This window comes from Pocillopora damicornis, chromosome 5 (genome assembly GCF_964200805.1).
Source record: "Pocillopora damicornis chromosome 5, jaPocDami1.2, whole genome shotgun sequence".
Taxonomy (NCBI): Eukaryota; Metazoa; Cnidaria; class Anthozoa; order Scleractinia; family Pocilloporidae; genus Pocillopora; species Pocillopora damicornis.
In genome coordinates, this window is record NC_142674.1 from 27,850,320 (window position 1) to 27,872,616 (window position 22,297).

Genomic DNA, 22,297 nt, shown 5'->3' on the forward strand with positions numbered 1-22,297 from the left:
ATAGAATCAGAAGCAAAATACTGATTCCACTTATGACTCCTTCGCTAATGATATGTGAAAAATAAATTGCTGGAGTTTTCAGCCATCAGTTAGCTCAGCTGTGATTCCGAAAATCGAGTTTTCACTGGATCATAAGCGTTTGAGTTCTTAGCGGAATCAGAAGAAAAGAAATTGTTCGGAATATTCCGACTCCGATTTCGTCAAGCTTTTGGCTCCACTTACGACTCCAACTCTCGATTTTCTCTGGGTCGCTGGCACTCCTACAACCAATGAACAATTCGACTCCAATTCTGTCTTTTGTGTAAACGAACCTTTAGACACTCTACCACATTCATCTCTCTTGAAAAACACTACTTTAACTCTTCAACTCCCAGATCAAATTTGTAATTCTCCTTACTGTCAACCATAGAATTCTTATAATGTTAGTTCGGATAATTTAGTATTGGATCAGCTAATCCTGCCCGAAATGATAATTTTCTTTATTCTCATTACTTATCTGGTTGATATTGTATTGATATTGTAAGGAGAAATTCTGTCGTGAAGTTAAAGGTTAAGACAATAATGCATTGTACCGACTGGGGTCTGACAAAAAAGCCTCAGAATTTAAAAGCTATTTCCTTTTATTGTCGTTTTAGTATTTGGCATCCCTTCTTTGTCATAAAAAGTTTGCCACAGAATTTGTGACTCATAACGGTGTCCAGCGGTTACTAGAAGTGCCACGCCCATCTGTGGCTGCTACAGGATGTTCTATGTGTCTGTATTATCTCGCTTACAATGAGGACGCCATGGAGAGGGTAAGACATTTTTCCAATTTAAAAAAATGTTTTAAGTTTTCTGATTTGTACTTGTAAGAAATGCAATATTTAGTGCAAATTTAACTTACCAATGATTTGTGTGTTATGAGCAGACCAGTATTTTCTAAAAGAAAGAGGTAACGAATATCATTCCGTTAAACATGAAATAACAATGAATTGAATAACACATCTCTGCTTATTTTTTATCAATCTCCCTCTCCCCCCCCCACCCCCAAAAAAAGCTTATTTATGTATAACGTATAACCCACAGGTAGATAAAACATTACAGCACTTATTGCTGCATGAAAAGAGATAAAAAAGGAATTAAAGGAAAACTGGTTAAATGGATAAATAGAATTGTAAGCAAGGAGAAAGAAAAAGAAAAAGATAAGGAACAAGGATAATCACTCAAGAAAAGTTATCTCACAAAACTACCATTAATTCTACAAAAAAACTTTCATGATTAAATTCTTGGTGCTCTTTTTTCTACATGGGTCAGAGGATCATGAAATTAATAAACAGAATATGTCGACGGAACCTCCCTAACTGTTTCAAATAACTTGTTTCAGGTGTCCCTCCTACCAAACCCTGTGCTGAGTGACCTGGTCAAGTATGCATTGTGGCTTCTAGAATGTTCTCACGACTCTGGCAGATGTCACGCAACTCTCTTTTTCTCGCTCACGTGTTCATTTCGAGCAGTGCTGGAATTGTTCGACAGTAATGATGGTCTGCGGAAGCTTGTGAACCAGGTAATTAGTCAGTTTTATTTATTAATTACACGACACGGTTTGGACCCCAGAGAAACGTGGATCGTGTAGTTCAATCGCCTGGAGTAGGATCACACCACGAGGTCTATTTGTTCTGTGACCTTTCCGTTCTCGTAGGAGTAGCAATTTCTCTTAATAACACTCATTCGAAATATTTTGCAATACGTAAAGAAATAAAAGAACGACTAAGGTAAATAATGATAATTTAATTAGTAAAATAGTGGATAACGTTGAAGGCCCCTTCTGATTGGCTACTCAAACTCCGAATATCCGTTACTGTTCACCTCCAAGAAACTCGCGCGTGATTTGCGCACGGAAATATTGCAATCATCGCGGGAATAAATGAGTTAAAATCATCCCTTTTTGCTATGTTATCTTACTCTTTAAGTATATACTAAAACAAATATTCACCTCAGTGTCGATGGCTGGCGGTCGATAATCACTCCGCGGCTTCGAGACTCAGTGAATATCCACCAATAGCCAGCCACCTCCACTTCAAAAAATCACGGCTTGTTACTTTTGAAACGTAGTTTAGAGAAATGCCGACCGCTATGAATTAACAAGTATTTAGTACACGCCGTGTTTGCATTTTTCAGACTGCGCAGACTCCTTTAAATTTTTTCAAGCCATTTTACGGTCCTATTCCACGTGCGTTTCCATCTTGAAAACAACGAATATTACTGGCTGCAAACCATTCTAAAAGAATCTTTTTTTGTTTAACCTTGTTGTGGCAGCTAAGTACGCTTTCAATCCTTCGTCCCGACGAGGCAGAACTACTGAGTGATGATGAGGTGTTTGGCAGCCGGCAGACAGCAAAACATACTTGCATGGCTCTACGGAGATACTTTGATGCCCATCTTCACATCAGGGCAGATGCACTGAGGAGATCTATTGCAAGGAACGAGGGTGGAACACCACCAGTTCCAGTTCCAGCGTATAAGGTGAATTTCCAAGCCTACTTTCTAATTCTAGGAGAAAATTTGTATATCGGCAGATGGGCAAATTCAGTATGTTATGTTATGTAAAAGGACTACGCCTGCTCGGCTGTTTCAGTTCAGAGAGGTTGGAAGTTAACTTAAACCTGGCAAATGTTTTTGGCAGTATTCTGCTTAACATTTAATCCCATCCTTGTACATTTTCACTTTTACCACGAAAGTTTATGAACCTCGCCTAACAAACACTCCAAATCGTCTTAAATATTTACGCAGAAGATACTGTTTTTGAATAAAGGGATAAGTTTCTAAAGAAACTGTGGTGCTGCGTCGGTGGGAGAGTATAGCAGGTAATTTAGTGTTAACAACTGGGTTGAAAACGTACATTAGCCACCGTAAAGGGTAAAAAAGCTGACGTTTCGAGCGTTAGCCCTTCGTCAGAGCGATGACGAAGGGCTAACGCTCGAAACGTCAGCTTTTTTACCCTTTACGGTGGCTAATTTACGTTTTCAACCCAGTTGTAGATACTTCTTTTGTCTGTTTGTCTGTCTGCTAGGTTTTGTTTGTTTGTTTTTTCCGCAGTTTTGTCTTTGGTAGCCAAGCATCATCTTGTTCAACTGATATTGATGAGCAACTGTTCTCTTTCAGGCTGCATCCCTGTCTCACAGTAGTGTAATGGAGAACTGTCAGTTGATGTTAGAGTATGCTCCAACAACACTGCGTTGGGAGCCTGTTGAGGTAATAACTGAGAAATAACGCAAAAGAAAAAAAAAAGCGTCACATGGTCGTGGTTGATTATTTCGCAGAGGCGTATCTTGGTTTATTAAGTGGAGGGCACATAGTAGCATTGAACTCCTATGTAGAGTGTTATAGTATTTTTCACAGGGACATGATACAATGTCCAGCTTCAAACTCGTAGCTTATGAAACCCCTCGATGGACACCATAACACCTACTTCCATTGCTTTGTTGTTGTTAGTTGTTATTCTCTTCGGTTTTAATATTATTATTATTATCATTATTATTATTATTATCATTATTATTATTATTATTATTATCATTATTATTATTATTATTATCATTATTATTATTATTATTATTATTATCATTATTATTATTATTATCATTGTTATTATTATTGTCATCATCATCATAATTGTTATTACTATTATTATATTCATAAGTTTCCTAGTTTACATATACGGTTCGCTCTCAGGAATAGAGTGGAGAAGTAATTTAATTCATTTGTGTGTTTGTTCGTTTCTTGTTTTGTTTTGTTTTTGTTTTTATTTTTTCATTTTATTCACCAGTGTTCATAAGCATAGACACACCTTGCCAATTTACCTATAACTAGAGTAAACTGTCTTCTGTCTGAGGTCTTTACAGTGGCAGAATGCACACGTTTTCTCGTTTTTATTAGGGATTTGTGGCAAACCACAACGGCCTGAAACGAGGACGCGGCCAAGCAAAAGATCTAATTGCTTAGCACGTGCGTTTTAGAACTTTGTACGTCTCCGTAGATGCTCTCTGCAAAACAAAAACGTGAAATCACCCAACGTTGTGTGGTCTGAGAACAGAAACACCGATTGCAAATTAGTAAAACTTACATTTTGGAACTCGCATAGCTTACATATGTTATGCTGAAGTTGTGGCCCCGTAAGAGACGATAAACACATCCAGCCACTCGCGAAATTCTAACCAAAAGTAAAAATTCATCATTTCAGTCGACGTCTTCCTCGACGTTGCCTTCCTGACTGCTCAAGTTCGCTATAATGTAACATGTTTTCTTTTTCTCCTAAAGATGATGAACAGACTTCAAGGCTTCACCCTGCTGCTGCAGTTGATCTCCCTATCGTCAGACTGGGGAGTGACCAGTAATAGGTAAGTCATTGGTTTTGCTAACATTTCTCCAGAGTTTGTACGAGTCCAGGAAAATCAGGAAAGGTCTGCTTGTAGGACTGTGTTACTGGACTTTGAAATTCTCGGAAATCGTTTCAACTTAAGGAATTGAAGTTTTTGATAATTCATTTAGCAGAACATTAGATGTAATGATTTTCTACTGCCTTCAAAAAGGTACAAGAAGCTTTTTAGTATTGTCTACTTAAGGTATTACAATTTTTCTTTGCTCCATTCAAGAGCGGACGCCATCCGATTAGCAGCCGACGTGACCCGCCTTGCTTTAGAGATGCTGTTTGTGTTGACAGTCGGTCCTAAGGCTCAGATGGCGCTGTGTGAAGAAGTGCAACTTCCGTCAGGAGAACAACAGAAAGGAATGAGGTATGATCTACGGGAAGAGAATTAATTTAGACGTGAAGACTCGAAAAATTCCCATTAAAAGTCCTTCGTGATCATCACAAGGAGTAGAAATGTTCTTAGTCACTTTATTTTAATGACCCGTGAAAAAATTTGATAGCAAGAGGCCAGAAGGCTTATATACTCTCTATTCAGTCATATTAAGAAATCTTTTTTTCTAGGCTTCTGCTGCGTTGCGCTGAAGGGAGTTTAATCAATGACTCTGAGGTACAGAAAGCCGCTCTCCACGTCATTTGTAACTGTGTGTGCGGTCCTCGAGTCAGGGTAAGTGGTTTGTGCGCGTTTCGATTGAGTTCCCTCCCTCCCGCATGAGTTTCTCAAAGTTTTCTCGCGACAGAAAAAAAACAACAACAACAAAAACAAACAAGCAAAAACAAATAGGAAACAGAGTTACAGGCGTAGTTTGTTGGTAGAGCAGGCGAAAATTCTTCATTTTGTAACTGACTTGGTAATGATAAAGTCGCGTAAAGTTGAGTCAATATCGGAGTCAACACAATAATCTTTGTTTACCTCTCCACGGTTCCTCAACCCCCTCCCTCCCCTCCCTCAACGCTGCTCTCCTCCCAGTCTTAGGCTGATTAAAGTTCATGAAAGAATTGCTACTCAAACGTTAGGAATATTTGTTGAATTTAAAAGTACTTAGTGTTTAAGGTGTTAAGCTACCAGGCCGAGTGCGTTGTTCCTTTTTTCCAGTTTTCCGTTTAACTACTGTACTGGCCTGATTTTTTCAGTGTTTTTTTCAACTGCTTAAGTAGTGTTTGGCGTCACCGCGATGATTACTTTTGTCTTCATTGTTTGCAGATTAGCGGAGCTGTTGCAAAATTTCAGTCGAAATCCAAGCCGGCTTTCAAAAGCAGCGACGACATCTTATCCAAGATGTGGGGATGTGTCAGGGCCAGTAATGGCATCAAGGTTCTGCTCTCCTTACTGATGGTGAAAACGCCATTGGTTGATGCAGATTGTATTCGTGCTCTGGCTTGTAAAGCGTTATGTGGTTTATCGAGGAGCGACAAGATTAGACAAGTCATTGGAAAACTACAGCTGTTTAACAGCGGCCAGTTACAAAGTGAGTATTGCACTGCGCAGTGCTTTCTTCACACTTGTCCAACCGTGTATATTATACAACTGGGTGTGCCCGTGGGCAAGATGAAGCGAGTCCTGTGTTCTGATAGATACCTGAGCTCTTATCCGCTTGGGGTATCACGCTTTTATCTCGCGCAAGATAAAAGGTTGCGTTGCGAAGACTTACAAAGTTTGTAATGTTTAGCCAACGTCGGCAAAGAAGTCGTAAAAAAGCGATAGAGGACGGTCAAAACACTTTTTCAAATGTAAAACGAGCACTCACCATCACAGATGGCTTTCTTTTCCAGCGCTTAAAAGAAAACAAGTCATTCTTGATTCTTATATAAGCAGAATAATTTTGCTATGTAGTAATTCCTTCATTGAACAACTTAATCAGTCAAGAGCTTTTGTCTAGTTCAAGACTCTTCGTCTCAGTTCACAAAAGCGCCAAAAAGAGCTCGCCAAATATCCAGCTATCTTGACGTATTTACAGCCATGTTTACCTTCTAAAACATAATTTCATTTCTTTCGTTTACGTTGACTCAATGTCGTTTGTCTTGAATTTGTTGACAGTTTTGATGCGAGAGCCGATCATTGAGGATAATGCTTCTGACCACGCCCTTTTCTGCAAATATGCTGCCGAGCTACTTGAAAGAGTCACTGGTAAATCCCTGGCTACGTCCTCTGCAGTCCCGTCCCTGTCTAGAATAAACAAGGTATGAACTTGTAATTGACACAACCTATCGTCTCACACAGGGGAGGGCGGAGACCTTCAACAGCGTCTTTACTCGACAGTTTACAGCTCATAAACTTTTGTTTGAACGGCAAACGTACGGTAAAGTCTAATTTCGATTATTTAAGTTTTGCTTAAATAATGAACAATCGATCATTTTGACTTGAAGAATTTATCAGAATCTACTTCTTTGTATTTCTTGTTTAAAAATGGATGGTCATCGAGACTGCCTTCAGGCTTTCTCTGTTTTTCAGAGGAGGGGAGGAGGGACATCCTCAGTTTCCCTGCCATCCCCTCCCAAAAGAAAAAATTTGATCGTAGGTAAGATAGTCACACTATCGGTTTTCATCAAAATACTTTTAAGTTAAGAGGAAATTAAGAAATTAATGCTTTCTAGAGCATTAGTAGAACAGCCCAGCAAGAAATCATGTGTAAATTTAACAGTTTTAGAGTTTGAATTGTCCTTTTACTTCTCTTACCCAGTAGCTTCTGTGGAGTCGGTTTTCTTACTTACTTCGACGTTCTCTTAAGTAGGACACTTTCAAACCCTGTACAGCCCAATAACTAAATATCAGCCTTTACTTTCTTAGGCTGATGTTGTTGCGCAGACTCATATTTCATATCCGGCAAAAGAGCTTTTACAACTGGTTCACAGTCACCTGACAACCCAAGGTTTGTTGTGGAGCGTCGAGGAGCATTAAGAGAAAATCAGGTCAAGGGGCGGAATCACAAACTGAAGAATTTCCCTTTAAACCTCTTTTTAGATCACACCCCGCTTCATAACACACTCTTGAAATTTAGAAACGAAAGTCCCAAGTCATCTGACAGTCCAACAATTATGCAGAGCTGGATTGTTTCTATAATTTAGTAGGAATAATCTTTGTTGTAAGGCCTCTTTGTAGTTAAGTCTCTGCTTCTTATTTTGAGTGTCGTATAGCAATCAAAACAACCAATCAGAACGAAGAAAAATATCACGTGGAGCCAATAAGAATTTAAGGTAAAAATAAACGACCTTCTTAAGCGCGGGAAAACGCGGGCGACAAAATCGCAACTGGTTTTAGTTTTGAATCTGATTGGTTAAGAAGGTGGCGTGAGTTGTCTAGATCAATTACAGCCCTTAGCAGAGCAAAGGCGAAGCGTCCCAGATTACTTTGGACACTCGAATTAAATTTGTTCTAGTCTTGAGGGTGTTTGGCTCATTTGTTAATCAAAGGTGTGGTTGTTTTGGACTAGGACTTCATGAGACTGCAGAGGTTTTACGGAGAGAAGCCAATCTACCTGACCCAAAACCTGAATCAAATCTGCTTTACACGCCTACTAATAGGAAAGTATGTGGTGCATGTTGTCGTTGTTAAGTGTATTCTGTGATCACAAGGTCCCTTGATTCATGAGGAAAATACAATCATCTCGTAACAGCGATCGCATTTTCTAAAGTCATTTAATAATGGCACGAGTCTGCGTGATCGGGTTATGATGAAAATGACCAAATTTGTCCTTTTTTTTCTGAAATTCTTCTGTGAAATTCTTTTACAGGAAAAAGAATCGACAAATTAAGTCAGTCCATCTGTCCTTCATTTCATCATTCCATTCCTTTGTCCATTAGTCCATTAGTTAGTCAGCCGTTAGTAAGTGATTGAGCTTGTCAATCTACCAGTCAGTCAGTCGATCAGCCCATCCGTTAGACAGTCTGTTGGTCAATTTAGTATTATCAACCGAGTTGATAACGTACATTGGCCACCATAAAGGGTAAAGCTGACATTTCGAGTGTTAGCTCTTCGTCATAGCGACTGATGTAGGGTTAACGCCAGAAACGTCAGCTTTTAAACTCTTTACGGTGGCCAATTTACGTTATCAACTCAGTTGGTAATACTGAATTACTTTGTTATTCTCTCCCACCGACGCAGCACTACAGCGCTTCTTTAGAAACTTGCCCCCTTTATTAGTCTGTCAGTCATTCAGTCAGTCAATCAGCCCGTCAGTTAGTTAGTTTGTTTGTCAGTCTGTCAGTTATTCCGTCTCTGTCAGCCATTCAGTCAATTAGTCAAACAATCAGTCTGTTAGTCATTCCGTCAGTCAGTCAGTCAGTTAGTTTGTTAGTCAGCCTGTCTGTCATTGCGTCTGTCCGTCAGTCCGTCAATTAACCCGTCAGTCAGTTTGTTAGTCAGTCTGTCTGTCACTACGGCTGTTCGTTTATCAGTCAGTCGGCTTGTCCGTCCATCAGCTAATCAACCAGTAAATCGTTCAGTAGGTTAGAGCTCGCTCGTTCGGTCAGTCGATCGGTCGATCAAGTGAATCAGGCGGGCAAGCAGTCAGGCTCATAATGTGGATCGTATCTCTTCGTGCAAGACTAACCGTATGCTTACTGTCATGTCCCATGTCACTGTACACAGGTTCGATTCAATCACTCCTCAAGCCTTTCTACGGCCTCCTCTGGTGTTAGCACTCCCGGGACTCCATCCCTGACGCGGTACCGATTCAACGACCCTGGAACACCAACAGGAAAGGTAATAACAATGTTTAGATGATTGAGCGGTTAGGATAACTATCTGAATGCTGATCATAATTTTGGCGTGTGGTTATCCCACCCCTGCCATAAGAACAAAGAAATTCATGGAAAAAGTCTTTTTTTAATCTCGTGTAAATTTATTTTTCGAAAAGGATAATAATTTGTTGATTATTACGATATTATTATTTTATTAATGTTTTGTGTTACAATATTGTTTATGATACGTCGATCAATTTCTTTGTCTACATGTTTGTTTTGGTCAGCGGCTTCTACCTTCCGATCTTTCTCGCCCTGCACGCCCACCGTCACCTCCTACGTTGGACATGATCGTGACGCGGTATCTTCGCGAACAGCATGCACAGTGTAACAATCCTGTGTCCGCTGGCCCTCCATTCTCCTTAATACGGTAAGTCATGTATGCTAGAGCCAAAAACGTCTGAAAAAGTATTTCAGCTTGTTTGGAGGATTGCCAGTAGTTTCATTAAGAGTTTCTTATGCACATTCCCCTCTCGCTTAAATATGGTACGTAGTGCCTCCTGTTAAGATTTTAAAGGTGGAAAGTTTCTAAAGAACTATGGTGCTTTGTTGTTTGGAGAATTAAAGAAGGTGATTTGGTATTATAAACTGAGTTGATAACGTAAATTAGCCACCGTTTATAGTTCCGAATTTAACGTTTCGAGCGTTAGCCCTTCGTCAGAGGGATGACGAAGGGCTAACGTTGACTGAAGTGGTGACCAACTCGACTTATAATACCAAATTACCTCGTTGGGATTTTTTACGAATTTTGTACGACCCCTAAGTAATCGCCACCGCCTATCTCTTTAACGGTAGCTACTTATATAAAAGGTTTGTGAAACCCTAAGCTCCTCCTGGTAGACCGGTAGGTGAGTAAGAATTATTTCTTGCCTACAAGGTTTTCTTGGTCACTGGACAAATAGACTTTCTCTTGTTTTGCTTGGTTTTTTTTTCACACTCCCTTACTGTTTGTTATTTATTTGTTTCTTTTTATTTATTTATTTATTTTTTTTACTATTTCTCCGAGTGTTTGCCCGTTTATTTAAAACTGTTTGTAACATTTATAATAAGAGCTATAAATGTGGCATCTTGTAGAATTATTTTTGAAAAACTGCGCATAATGCATCTCCTCTCTTTCAATTAAAAAATTCCAGAGTGTTTATAAATCTATACTTAAAATAGGGCTGTTTATCGAATCATACGCCACAATTGCAGATGTCTAAGAAAACTCAAAACTGTGAACAATCAACTTATTCCGATTTGTCTATTGTCAGACCCCACAAATGCCCTGAACCAAAGTACAGATATTACGCACCATCGAACATGACGACGAGGTTAAAGCGAAGAGAAGTATGTATATTACTATTGTTCTTAGCTTTAAACAAAACTATTTTGCCACGGTGGCGGACAAAGGAAGCACTTATCTCATCATCTTAATAGTTCGTTCTGATACTCGTGTCAGCTCTTATTATAGAGTGGTCTCCCTCAACATTTATCTGTACTCAATCTTGAAAAATGTTTTCCCACCTGAAGGTGATTCCGCGTCATGGCGGATTTAACGGCGCCAGACTAAACAGACGGTTTGTGTACGGAAGGTAGGAGATGCCTTATTTGTACTTCGTATCGCTTTATTAGAAATTCTTAATGTTTTTTTTAACAGAATCATTGTAACCTGATTCTCAGACCCCTGTCCACACGTAAGCGGTATTTCTGAACACAGGTGACGGAGGTTTCCATAATCTCTGAACAGAGTGGATTTTTCGTGTTTTTCAAAAGCGCCGGCTTATCGTCTTCGCGTCGACTAAAAGAAGTGGAGTTTTTCACGTGCAAGGTCGTGACACTAGTTGATCTCCTTTTGAAGTCTTTTATTTTCAGTTTTATTAGCAGAGAGGTTTGGACTCAAGGAAGCGATTCGAATATGCCAAGTTTGCTCAAGATAATGTTCAAGATAATGTTCCTCTACAGAATTCTGACGCATTTTGCCGACGAAGTTTCACAATTAGTCGTTGATTGTGTTAAGTTTAGTTCTCGGTTGTGTCTAACTGTGTTGTTGTCCATTAGATTTAAACCGCTCAGGGCCATTCGCGATACTGAAGAAAACAGCTTCTTTACATGTGCATGTTTTGCAGTAAGTCTCTCTGCTACCACATTCAATGTGATTTTTAAGATCTATAACTGCTAAGAGGAGCAAGTGATATCGAGGACTAACCACTCCCAAGGATAGAAAAGATCCTGGTTGGTTAAATTTGGCAAACACGAAGCAGTTGAAGTAAACTTAAGAAGGGGCCTGTCATTTTTCTTCATGGGGAGTGGGGCGGGAACCGGAGTACTCTTTTTGTTTCACAATAAAATTCACCTGATCCTCCCTCAAAGTTCTGTAGTATTGTAATGATCCCACCTCATTGGCAGTCACTTCTGCAGTTGCTCCTCTAAGCTCTGTTAGAGACGACTGATCCCCCTCCGCTCCCCCTTAAAAACCGTGGGATCCCCAAAAATTTTACCTACCTTTCTCACCAAGTGATAAATAAAGACCGGTTCCCGAGAGTGAAGAAAATTATAACCAATTGAAACTGAATACTGATTTTTTAAAAAATTTTTTACGATGAACAAACCGTAATACTTCTTCAGACATCAAATTTACTCCTCAAAAATCTATCTTCAGGGCTTGACCCTTTACATGCTAACATCAGTATGCATATTCTCCTTACTGTTCTCTATGTAATCCCTAAGGTGCTGACAAAGAGAATTTGTTTAAAAATCAAGAGATTCTTATTTGGTGATCATTTTCTTTATTCTCGTGATCCTAATGTTTGATTCAAGGAGTGATATTGTAAAGAGAAATTAGACGCTGGTCATTCTTAGAAGTCAAACGGTTTGAACCTCTTCTTGGTGTCGTTTACATTTGGCTGATTCGTAGTAAAATGGAAATTATGATTTTTTTTCTACCCGTAAGAATTATCCTTACTATAGTTTAAAAAAAAAAGTAGTGGCTTTTATGAGGTCATGTAAACGTAGTACCTAAGTTTTTACTTTTTCTCCTCAGCCCGATGGCAAGTCTGTTTTACTTGGAACACAAATAGGCGAGTTGAAGGAATACAACTTAATAACTGGACAGGTACAAAACTCAATTTACACCTTTTGATTTCAAGTCAAACGCCAAATTTTTCTTCAAATAGCTATATGTGTATGAATTAGTTGTTGATTGTGACAAATTAAGTTGTCAGCTGTATCACACCTATATTTTTTTTTTTGGGTTCTTTTTTAGATTTAAACCGCTCAGTGCATGGTTTTCATGTTCATTTGTATTTCACGTATTTATTTTTAAAAAAATTACATTTTGCAGGAAGAGGCGACTTATCTCTGTAGCGCAGACAGAGCAATTTCCATGTGCCAATGTTCAAAAGTAAGAGTACAACATGGAAGCTTCCCTCCCTATATAGTTAAAAATACCTTTCTTTCTACTTCGAACAGGTCGAAAGTTTCATTAATGTTTTTCACGTTTTTTTGGGGGGCGCACCCACCCCTCCCTTCCCCAACCCAACAACAGTCAAATGGTAACAAGTTATGTTCGATGTTGGATTTCATTCCACATCCACACAAACAAGGCAGCTCCGCTATTGCTTTTAAATAACTTAACGTTCGGTCAAATTCAGTCTTCTTGTTAACTGTTTAATTTCCATATATTTCGCTGAAACCAATCAACCCTTTTTATTCATCAGTTTTGCAGCGCGTTTCGCAACGTTATGAACCTTTCTAAGGCTCATGTGAACCTTTTAGGTTGTGATTACGAATTCATTTATCACTGAAATTATCTTTCTGTTCTTCTTTCTTCAATTTTTAGGACCGCGAACTTTTATTGACGTCATCTTCGTCTGCTTTGCCTCCCTGTGCTCTTTGGTCATTTGGAGACGTTTTCGAAATGAAGTAAGTCTTTGAACTTGAAAACCTGTTTGATTCGTACCACTAGTGCATTGGATAGGAACGTCCTTGTTTGTGTCTCTGCTTGGTTTATTTGTATCTCACCTTTAACAAACTACAATGTTTGTCGCAGAAACATAAAACAAACACATACTTAATTTTTATTGACTTGACTTTCGCTGAAATACAAGAAGAAGTTTTACATTATTCTTTCAGGGCTACGACTTTTACAGAAGACACTTAGACAAATTAATTTCATAGATAACAGTAGACGAGCAATGATTCCAACTTAATTCACCTGCGGCAATTGACGCCCAAGATCAAAACAAGCAAAATGGGAAATAATTTTGGTGTATGACATGGCTTGTATCCTATAATCGGACTGGTGTTAATAACACGGTGACAGTTGGCGAACTGTAATATTTTGTCGTTACATTTATCTCTCTATTTGATCAAAAATGTTATTTAATTTCTAATTTTATTTGTTTCTCTTTGGCTCAGACATCCATTTAGCGAAGACACCTGGGTAAAGTTTAGTAATTTATCAGAAGACAGAATTATTGGCACACACCTTTAACAAACTACAATGTTTGTCGCAGAAACATAAAACAAACACATACTTAATTTTTATTGACTTGACTTTCGCTGAAATACAAGAAGAAGTTTTACATTATTCTTTCAGGGCTACGACTTTTACAGAAGACACTTAGACAAATTAATTTCATAGATTACAGTAGACGAGCAATGATTCCAACTTAATTCACCTGCGGCAATTGACGCCCAAGATCAAAACAAGCAAAATGGGAAATAATTTTGGTGTATGACATGGCTTGTATCCTATAATCGGATTGGTGTTAATAACACGGTGACAGTTGGCGAACTGTAATATTTTGTCGTTACATTTATCTCTCTATTTGATCAAAAATGTTATTTACTTTCTAATTTTATTTGTTTCTCTTTGTCTCAGACATCCATTTAGCGAAGACACCTGGGTAAAGTTTAGTAATTTATCAGAAGACAGAATTATTGGCACATACGACGCTACTGCGCATGTGAGTTCAAGACATTTGATGCGTTTTCACTTCTAAATACATCACGATCAGCCTTAGTGTGACAAATTGTCGCTGTTCATCTAGAACATTTACAAAAGGAAAAATAGATCAGCGAAATTGCTACTGCGTGAACACGGGATAGCAAGATAGAATCACCAATTTCGCCCAAGTTTGTACACGATCATTTTTTGTCTCGAATACATGGACTTTTAAGAAGTATTTTTAGCTCAGACCTCATGGCAAAGATCATTTTTCTGCACCTCAGTTTACTTGTTCTGAGGCCTCTTGGCTGTGATTGATAATTTTTTAATTTGCTATTTTGATATGCTTCAGAAACAACTTTGGTTTTTCTTTCAAGTCACTCAGTTGAAATACGCCTTTTGAAACATTAGTCAAACTTAAGGCGCCGAACTCGAGATTTCTATCGGTAGATCGTTGATAAATTGGAGGCAAAGCCTTGTGTTTACCTTAGTAAAGGTTGACCAATGTTTTCTTGTATTTGATTCAGGTTTTTTTTTTTGTCGTTTATTGCTTGTGGTACTTCTCTGCCAAAACACCCTTTTTTATTTCTCGATAATTGCGAGCATTAGAATGCAGTTAGAGTGTGATGATTTTATTCACTAGATTATATTCAACCATCAGATTTACGACACTGCGACAGGTCAGCGGGTACTAACTCTGCACGATTCCAACAACACTAACAACTACTCAAAGAACCTCGCCTCCTTCAATCCCACGGACGACCTGGTACTGAACGACGGTGTATTATGGGATGTCAAAGGCAAACGGGTTATACACAAGTTTGACAAGTTTAACAACTTTGTCAGCGGCGTTTTTCATCCCTCCGGGCTGGAGATTATCATCAATTCAGAGATTGTATCCTTTTTTTTGTTTTTTAAAGAACGAGCCAATGCTAGACTGTAAAGCAGTGAGTCCAGATTCGCGAAAATAACGTAACACAACGTCGGCCTTTCACGGATCTCGAAAAATCACTCTACCTCCTTCTTCTTACTTTGACAGTGAATTAGGAGAGAGATAGATATCAAGGGCTATTATTTCATAAGAAAAGTGTATTGTTTCCTCATCTTGAGCGTTTTCGGGAACTAATACACAGTAACCTGACTGATCCACTGAGCATAAACTTATGTCTGAATATCCTTGGTGATTTGCTGGCCAATTTACATCATCAACCTAGTCGATAAAACCAAACTATCTGGTTATTTCCCCGCCCTCACAACTGACGAAGCACTGCTGTTTCTTGTGACACTAACCCCTTAGAATGTCCAAAGCAACTCATTTCAAATAAACAGTGTGCCTTTTGCTTTGCCAATAATCCTTGACGCTAAAAACAGTGGGATCTTCGCTCTTTCCATTTACTGGACACGTGTCCTTCACTAGATCAATGTCACGTGATCTTCAATAACAGTGGTGACGTCATGTATGGGGGTAATTTCATGTTTACTTGTTTACACACTTCTCAAATTTGTTGATACTTTATTAATTTTTCTCGAAGAAAACCAGACCCGACATTGAGGTTTTAGTGCGTCCAAGTCGTGAGCTTTTAGTTGCGATCTATATGTCATCTCGATATTCAAATTCAAATTGAGAGCACAGAATACTCACCCGGGATTATGGTTCCATAGGTTTTTAGCAGTTTATAGACATCCAAAATTGCGTAAGGAAATTTTCAACTTTTCATCAATTATTTAGCAACTTTTGCGGTGTTTGGAAAAGTGAAAGAGCTCTAGCTCTTTTATTCCACTCATAACCCTAAGACTTCCGGCTCCAGTCTTTCGAAGGTTGGATAGTGCTATCCACTAGAAACTCTATCCGTCGGATAGCGTTATCCGCCCTTTACATAACTGGGCCCTCAGGGAAAAGTCTCTCAGAGCCTCTGATATCTCAAAAAATGAAAAAAAAATGAATTCTGGACTGAAGGGAGCGGTATTTGTTCTTCCGTATTTTATAGTAAAACATCTTTCGGATCCTTTGGAAATACCGCTAGCTTCCAGGCTCCTTGGACCGTACGAGACCTCGTTCAGGACCTTTGACGCAACAGATTATCAACCAATAGGTGAGCAGGAGGGCTTGCTACAAATTTTAATAGAAATTTTTTTTGGCGCTCGTTATCAGTTAATTTGAAATATCTTGACGTTTACGAAATGAGTGAGAAAATGATGTTGGAAATTTCAATTGCTTTCAAACAGCTACAATCGACGTTAAGAAGACAATATTTGATTTGTGTACCGATATAACTGACAGCTTTGTAGCCGTTATTGAGGTAAGCTTAAAAATCGGAAACCTCTGGCTTGTTTTGTTTTCCTCCCTTCCATCCTTCTTCTTTCATTCCCATCCTCTTCCTCTCCCGCTCCTGCTTAACTTCCTCTCTTCTCATTTTTTCTCCCTCTTCTCCGACACTTCTTCAGAGGTAAGAGGATTCTTGTGATTTCTATGAAACATTAAATTCAATTTATCTTGATCGTAAGACCTGAGCCGATTGGTGCGGTTTAGATCTACTTGTCAATCACTAGCCAAACTGCTTCATGATTATCTTGCGGGAAAAACAAGAGGGTGAACTCTTTCGAAGGCGTAGTTGACAATTCCGATTTCATTTACGAGGAAGCTGCCTAGAAAAACCGAATTTTTTAGAGCAGGAAGCGGCTGTAGACAGATTGAGGGAATCTCTCAAGTGTTCATCAGAACATGGAGTGTCTCGCGCATTACGAGGGTAGCAAAAAGTCTTAATTTCCACACTGGTCACTGGAAAAGATCTGCTGGCAGTGTTACCCACTGGTTTTTTTTTAGGAAAAGCTTTCTATTTCAGATGCTGGTTAGCTTTAAAACTAATTATAAAACAAACCTTCGAGTGCAGAAGCGTGTTTGCTTCAAAGTACCGTTTACGATCAAATGGAAGAAACATCGTCAAAGGGATTAACGGAAGCTACACTCAAAGAACATAGGATGCAGCGAATATCAGCTCATATCTGTGTCCTCGGAAAAGGTTACGTCGAAGCCATTTGTCTCTGCGCTGAAAAAAAACTGCCTCACAGTTTCACTCATCCGCTCTATGGTTTTTTTTTTTCTTCTTTTTTCTTTTTCTTGTGGTTACGGTTACTTGCTCAATTCCGAAAATGCGGTGAGGCACAATTAGTCATGGGGTGTTTCGCTTTTTAACAGCCTCTTCGAGCAAGCGTCTTTTCGCCTTTCACTGCCCCCTCCTTCCACTTTCCACTCAAACTCTAAGTCAAACATGGCCGGTGAAATAATCGATCGCGAACTTCTTAACGTTAACTCGCCCTAATATAACGCCTGCACTGCAAGCTCAGGAGGTAGCAGTTATCCCAGCTACCTCATGCCACGACATGTGGGAGAAACTTTGGCAATGCGAACCATCTGACTGGCTTTACTTGTCATTTCATGATTGCATAAGTTGCAAACTATCATCGTAAAGAACTTGTCATCATGTCATAACAGTTCACCTGAATTATTTCATATCATAAATTCGGTAACGTTCTTTTTTAGAATCAGGCCAGCACCGACGAAAGCGTTTGCCGGGTGTACGAAGTCGGGCGGCTGCGTAGGGCTGATGACGAGGACGAGCAGGTATGAGAATCTTAAGGACTTTCACATCAACATTCGTAGGAACGGACCCATCAAAGAGAAGTGAAACCGCCATCTTGGAGGCGGATTCGGTTATGTGATTGGTTCGTGCCTTATTTGCATACAAAATCCTGCACTTTGTTAGGTTGTGGACTATAGCGCCCCCTGGCACTAAAGCAGAGATGAACTTTAAATTACTTTTGGAACATACTTCAAAAACACGTCACTTAGTGCAACACGTGTTTGATGTAGGTCAATAAAATAACGACTCCATGCCTTTTTTCTCTTAGGAATCCGACGAAGGTGGCGAGGAAGATGACGATGTCGATGACGATGATGATGAAAATGATGATGATGACGATGACGATGATGATGATGACGACGAAATTGAAATCACGATATCTGGCGATGATGATTCAGATGATGACAGTGATATTGCAATTTTTTGAAGCGCGGCTTTTAAGTTTCCATCTTTTAGTTGTTAATTGAACTCAACAATGAGCACGTCATTCTGCTATGTTTTTATCTTTGAAAATGTACTTGTATCACACAATTTGGGAATGATAGTTTAAGCTTGGAGTTGAGCTTCTTGACGGCGGAGTTTTTTTTTATGTAAAATGCTATGTAGCAGAAAGTAGAAGTTATCATCGAAAAAATTACACCTATGTTACTGATTATCAAATAAATAGGAAGGATGGAATGGTTTGTTATTCCTCTTGTAATGCAAACAAGCCAGCAAAGGACTACTCGCCACAGAGTTACCACTTGTCGATATCTTAACCTTGGTGAAACAGCTAAAAGTCTGTCTGTACTTATTGCAGTCAGTGTGAGGACAGAGACGCCACAGAAAATAACCCCCAAGGTTCGGTTGATGAGCGAGCCATGGGAACAAATTGCAGAGTGTTCTTGGGAAATTATGTAAGGGAGATGAAACGGCTGGAAACTGAGTCCAACAGTGATATCAGTGCATGCAAGATTACTGAACAAACATTTTGATGGTTGATGAAGGGAAGAAATCTTGTAGAGAGGGAAAAGAATGAGACCATTTCCCACAATGGCTGCAATGGGAATTATAAGATCAATGACGAAACAAACATAATAAGACTTCGATCATATACGCCCATGAAGCAACGAAATTGATTAATTCTTGTTTGGTTTGTATTTTCCGTTAGGTTCTCCATGTTATTTTATAGCAGTTACCACTCTTTCATTGCTAAAGGCGTTGAGAACTCTCCTCTTGAACACCACACTGAACATCCAAAGAACGAATCTAGTTTCCGAAATGAGCAGGTGGTGATGTTTAAGTCTCTCTAGCCATGTAAGACTTTCAACTGCAGAAGGGGGTTTTCTATATTCAAGAAAAACATAGTTGAAGGGTTTTCGGTCAATACCATTTTCTTTTCTTTTCCTGCGGTGATTTTCCAATATTTCGTGTGGCTTATTTCTTCATTTTTTACTTCAAAAGAAGCATGGAGGTAATTGTTTCTTTTCAGCTGGCTATTTGCGGTGGTAACACTTTTTTCCGCACACCACACCCAACTCGTTTCAAAGCAAATTTAATTAATTTTAAAGTTGTGTTTTCTCTTTTAAACTTAAACCTTAATCGAATTCATTCAGAGGAAAAAGTAATATCGAGCTAAGATTTTCACGAATATTTTTTAGCCTTGCGCTTATGTTTTTCGCCAAGTTAAAGAGTACCTCTACTCACTGACATATCCTGACGAGCCGGCAAATTGGCTCTAGCTAATGAGTTCTGAATTTAGGGAACACACTCGTGGCAAAATAATTAATTTTTCAGAGAAGTGAGAATTACAGTAAAGAAGACTATCAGAGCGTTTTGTTGTTGTTTGTAGCTCAATGATGTCTTTATTTATGAGAATTCACCACGATGTTCCTTAACATAAGTATATTATGCAAATTTTTTCATCTAAAAAGCACTTGCTTATCATAAAAGAAGCACAAATATGTTACCTTAAAAACAAAACGAGCATAGCTAAGAAAGGCAAAGACACACATGGGAACTGAAAAGAAAAGCTGATTTGTTGAGAAAGCTCTACAAAGTATTGGCGAAAAATAATTCACAGATTCTACGTCATTTAGTATGTTAAATGAATGTGGCACCTGCTTACTAAACATGATGAAAATTCAAAGAATATGAATAAAACACAAAAGGGTTAAAAACAAGTCTAATTATAGCTGTGACATTTGTCATCGGAAAATCAGACAACAGGAGGAATTTTTTATCCAATAGAAACTGTTAAAATTCTCGACAAAACAATAATACTCTTATATCGAATAGGGATCGCCCAATAAACGTTCATTTGCTGCCAAAAGAGGGAAAGACAGAGCCACAAGTCTGAACGTGAGCGCCAATGGCGACCCTCACAAGTCAGTTATTTTCACAATTACCAATTGGAGTAGTAGCATTTCTCCTCGCTTTCAACATTGTCCTCTCCTTCACTGCATCTCTTGGTAATGGTCTGCTTCTATTAACATTTTATAAAGTGTCCTCTTTGCATCCCGCTCCAAAGGTCTTGTTTGAATGTCTAGCTGCTACCGATCTTTGTGTGGGTCTTTTTTCACAACCTCTGTTCGTGACTGTTTTATTTCTTTACATTGATCTTGGTAACACCGACATAGATATTGTGTATTACGTCGAAGAGGTTGTTTGTATATCCAACTATGTTTTGTTTGGAGTGACTGTACTGATATCAACAGCTATCAGTGTTGACAGACTTCTTGTTCTGTTATTGAGGCTGAGATACAGACAAGTTGTGACACTAAAGCGAACTCAAGCTGTTATACTTTTATGCTGGATAATTGCTGTTTTATGCGAATTGGTTCGTGTCTGGAGTCAAACGGTTTCGGAGATTGTTGCTTTTGTGGCCGTTGTGGTATCTCTGGTTACTTCCGTGTTTTGCTACGTAAAGATCCACCTGAGATTACAGCGGTACCAGGCTGAAGTAGAAGACAACCCTGGCGAAGGATGGTCAAATGCAGGAGAAGATATAGGAGCAGGAAAAGATGAAGCAGGCGCAATAACGGGGACAAGAACAGCCACAGAAGAAGGAGCAGGAGTAAAAGGTACAGGAAGGGGAAGAGTACGTGCATGGACAGCAAAAGGTTCATCAAAACAAAGATTAAACGAAAGAGTTCAACTAAACATCAAACAATATCAGAAAACAGTTTCCAGCATATTTTGGGTGCAGTTGGCTTTAGTGGCATGCTACACCCCTTTTATAATTTTGTCGATATTGAGACATACAGTAATTAGTGGATCAGCAATTCATGTTCTGTGGCTCTTTACGAAAACTTTAGTTTATCTGAACTCATCTCTGAATCCCTTTCTTTACTGTTGGAAAATCACAGAAGTGAGAAAGGCAGTAAAGGACACAGCCAGGGCGTTTTGTTGTTGTTCGTGATTCGAGGTCGCCTGTACTTATTTGGAAAAACTTCCGTGTCCTTAAAGAAATAATTTTTTGCGAATTTTTATATTAATCAATAAGGAATCATTGAATGCTGACAAGCAATTGCACTTGCAGAGTCGAAAACTTTATTGCAATATGAGGAGGAATACAAATTTCTTTTTCTTTTCCATGTTCTCTGTAAAGGAAGGAGAATAATAAGAAGAGGAAGACATAACATCAATTAGTCTCTCTTTTTTGCCATGAAATGCAATGAGATATTGATTGAGAATTGATTCTTTATCTATTTAGGACGGGTTTCTAATATTTATTTAAAGATCGCCCATGCATAAACAAAATTAATAAATAAACGTTAATTGTGGACTTGTCTTTGCTCGATGTGCCCTGTTCTCTCACACGTAAATCTAATAACTCGCATATTGACTAAACAAACCGTTTTCAGCGAAGTGCGAAGCAACTTTGTCGAATAAAACCTTAAAAGAGTCTACCCCGTACATTTGTGCAGCCCCTTTAGTCCTATTGCCGGCGGCGCTTTTAAACAAGTAAGGTTGTTATTTTCTTTTCCTTTTTCGCCGCCTCAGTTATTGCTGACTTCTCTATACATACAGTCACAGTGAACCACTGCTTTCTTTTGCATTTTTGGCCTCTTTCAGCTGACTTTTCCCCACAATCAGGAGGAAAAACCTCAAGATGAATATGTCTTACCTTTATTTTAAAATGCGTCATGCTTGAATATCAAATAAGACTAAATTAAACATCTCTCAAATTGAGGAAGCCACAAAAATGGCTGATTGGTAATTAAATGGCTTATATTTTGGTATTAGTAAATTCGAGAATAACAAAAAACGAGATTTAGCCAAACTTTAAGTTCTCTTGAACTTTAACTTTATGATGAAAACACAAGCGCGCGTCTCAGCCCTTATCAATGTTCAACAAAATTTTTTTTTCCACAAACAGTTCACATCTGCTTCCAAAAACAAAGCGTGGAATGTGTAATGATGTATCACGGATAAATCATTCACACGAGCTCTAGAGTATACTCTAGGCCATTTTGGCAATAGTCTTGGTTTTAAGGGCGTGATGAATGACTCAATAGCTTAGTCATGAAAACCGGTTACGCTCACACAGAAAGGCACAATCCGTCTCCTGACGGTTTTCAAGAGGTATTACGTATTTACTTA

General features: G+C 38.8%; 2 protein-coding genes across 2 annotated transcripts in view; both read left to right on the forward strand.

The window, feature by feature from the left end:
- The window catches only part of LOC149046300 (DDB1- and CUL4-associated factor 1-like), a 111,588-nt gene extending 93,197 nt beyond the window's left edge, over positions 1-18,391 (forward strand). Inside the window, exons 8-33 of the mRNA XM_089206052.1 lie at positions 636-794; positions 1,364-1,543; positions 2,296-2,502; positions 3,142-3,231; positions 4,204-4,373; positions 4,629-4,769; positions 4,967-5,069; positions 5,607-5,871; positions 6,441-6,583; positions 7,191-7,272; positions 7,834-7,928; positions 8,991-9,104; positions 9,370-9,512; positions 10,396-10,471; positions 10,655-10,716; positions 11,183-11,249; positions 12,165-12,236; positions 12,465-12,524; positions 12,963-13,045; positions 14,007-14,091; positions 14,734-14,967; positions 15,444-15,537; positions 16,061-16,165; positions 16,299-16,372; positions 17,614-17,694; positions 17,982-18,391. Of these exons, the coding sequence (XP_089062178.1) occupies positions 636-794; positions 1,364-1,543; positions 2,296-2,502; positions 3,142-3,231; positions 4,204-4,373; positions 4,629-4,769; positions 4,967-5,069; positions 5,607-5,871; positions 6,441-6,583; positions 7,191-7,272; positions 7,834-7,928; positions 8,991-9,104; positions 9,370-9,512; positions 10,396-10,471; positions 10,655-10,716; positions 11,183-11,249; positions 12,165-12,236; positions 12,465-12,524; positions 12,963-13,045; positions 14,007-14,091; positions 14,734-14,967; positions 15,444-15,537; positions 16,061-16,165; positions 16,299-16,372; positions 17,614-17,694; positions 17,982-18,140 (3,144 nt within the window). The 3' untranslated portion in view covers positions 18,141-18,391. The remainder of the gene's footprint in view (positions 1-635; positions 795-1,363; positions 1,544-2,295; positions 2,503-3,141; positions 3,232-4,203; positions 4,374-4,628; positions 4,770-4,966; positions 5,070-5,606; positions 5,872-6,440; positions 6,584-7,190; positions 7,273-7,833; positions 7,929-8,990; positions 9,105-9,369; positions 9,513-10,395; positions 10,472-10,654; positions 10,717-11,182; positions 11,250-12,164; positions 12,237-12,464; positions 12,525-12,962; positions 13,046-14,006; positions 14,092-14,733; positions 14,968-15,443; positions 15,538-16,060; positions 16,166-16,298; positions 16,373-17,613; positions 17,695-17,981) is intronic.
- A 154-nt stretch (positions 18,392-18,545) lies between these two features.
- Positions 18,546-21,486, forward strand: LOC149046309 (uncharacterized). The gene has a single exon (XM_089207020.1). It carries the CDS (start codon positions 20,064-20,066, stop codon positions 21,111-21,113), a length of 1,050 nt encoding a protein of 349 aa, XP_089063146.1. The 5' UTR covers positions 18,546-20,063; the 3' UTR covers positions 21,114-21,486.
- Positions 21,487-22,297: the final 811 nt, after the last annotated feature.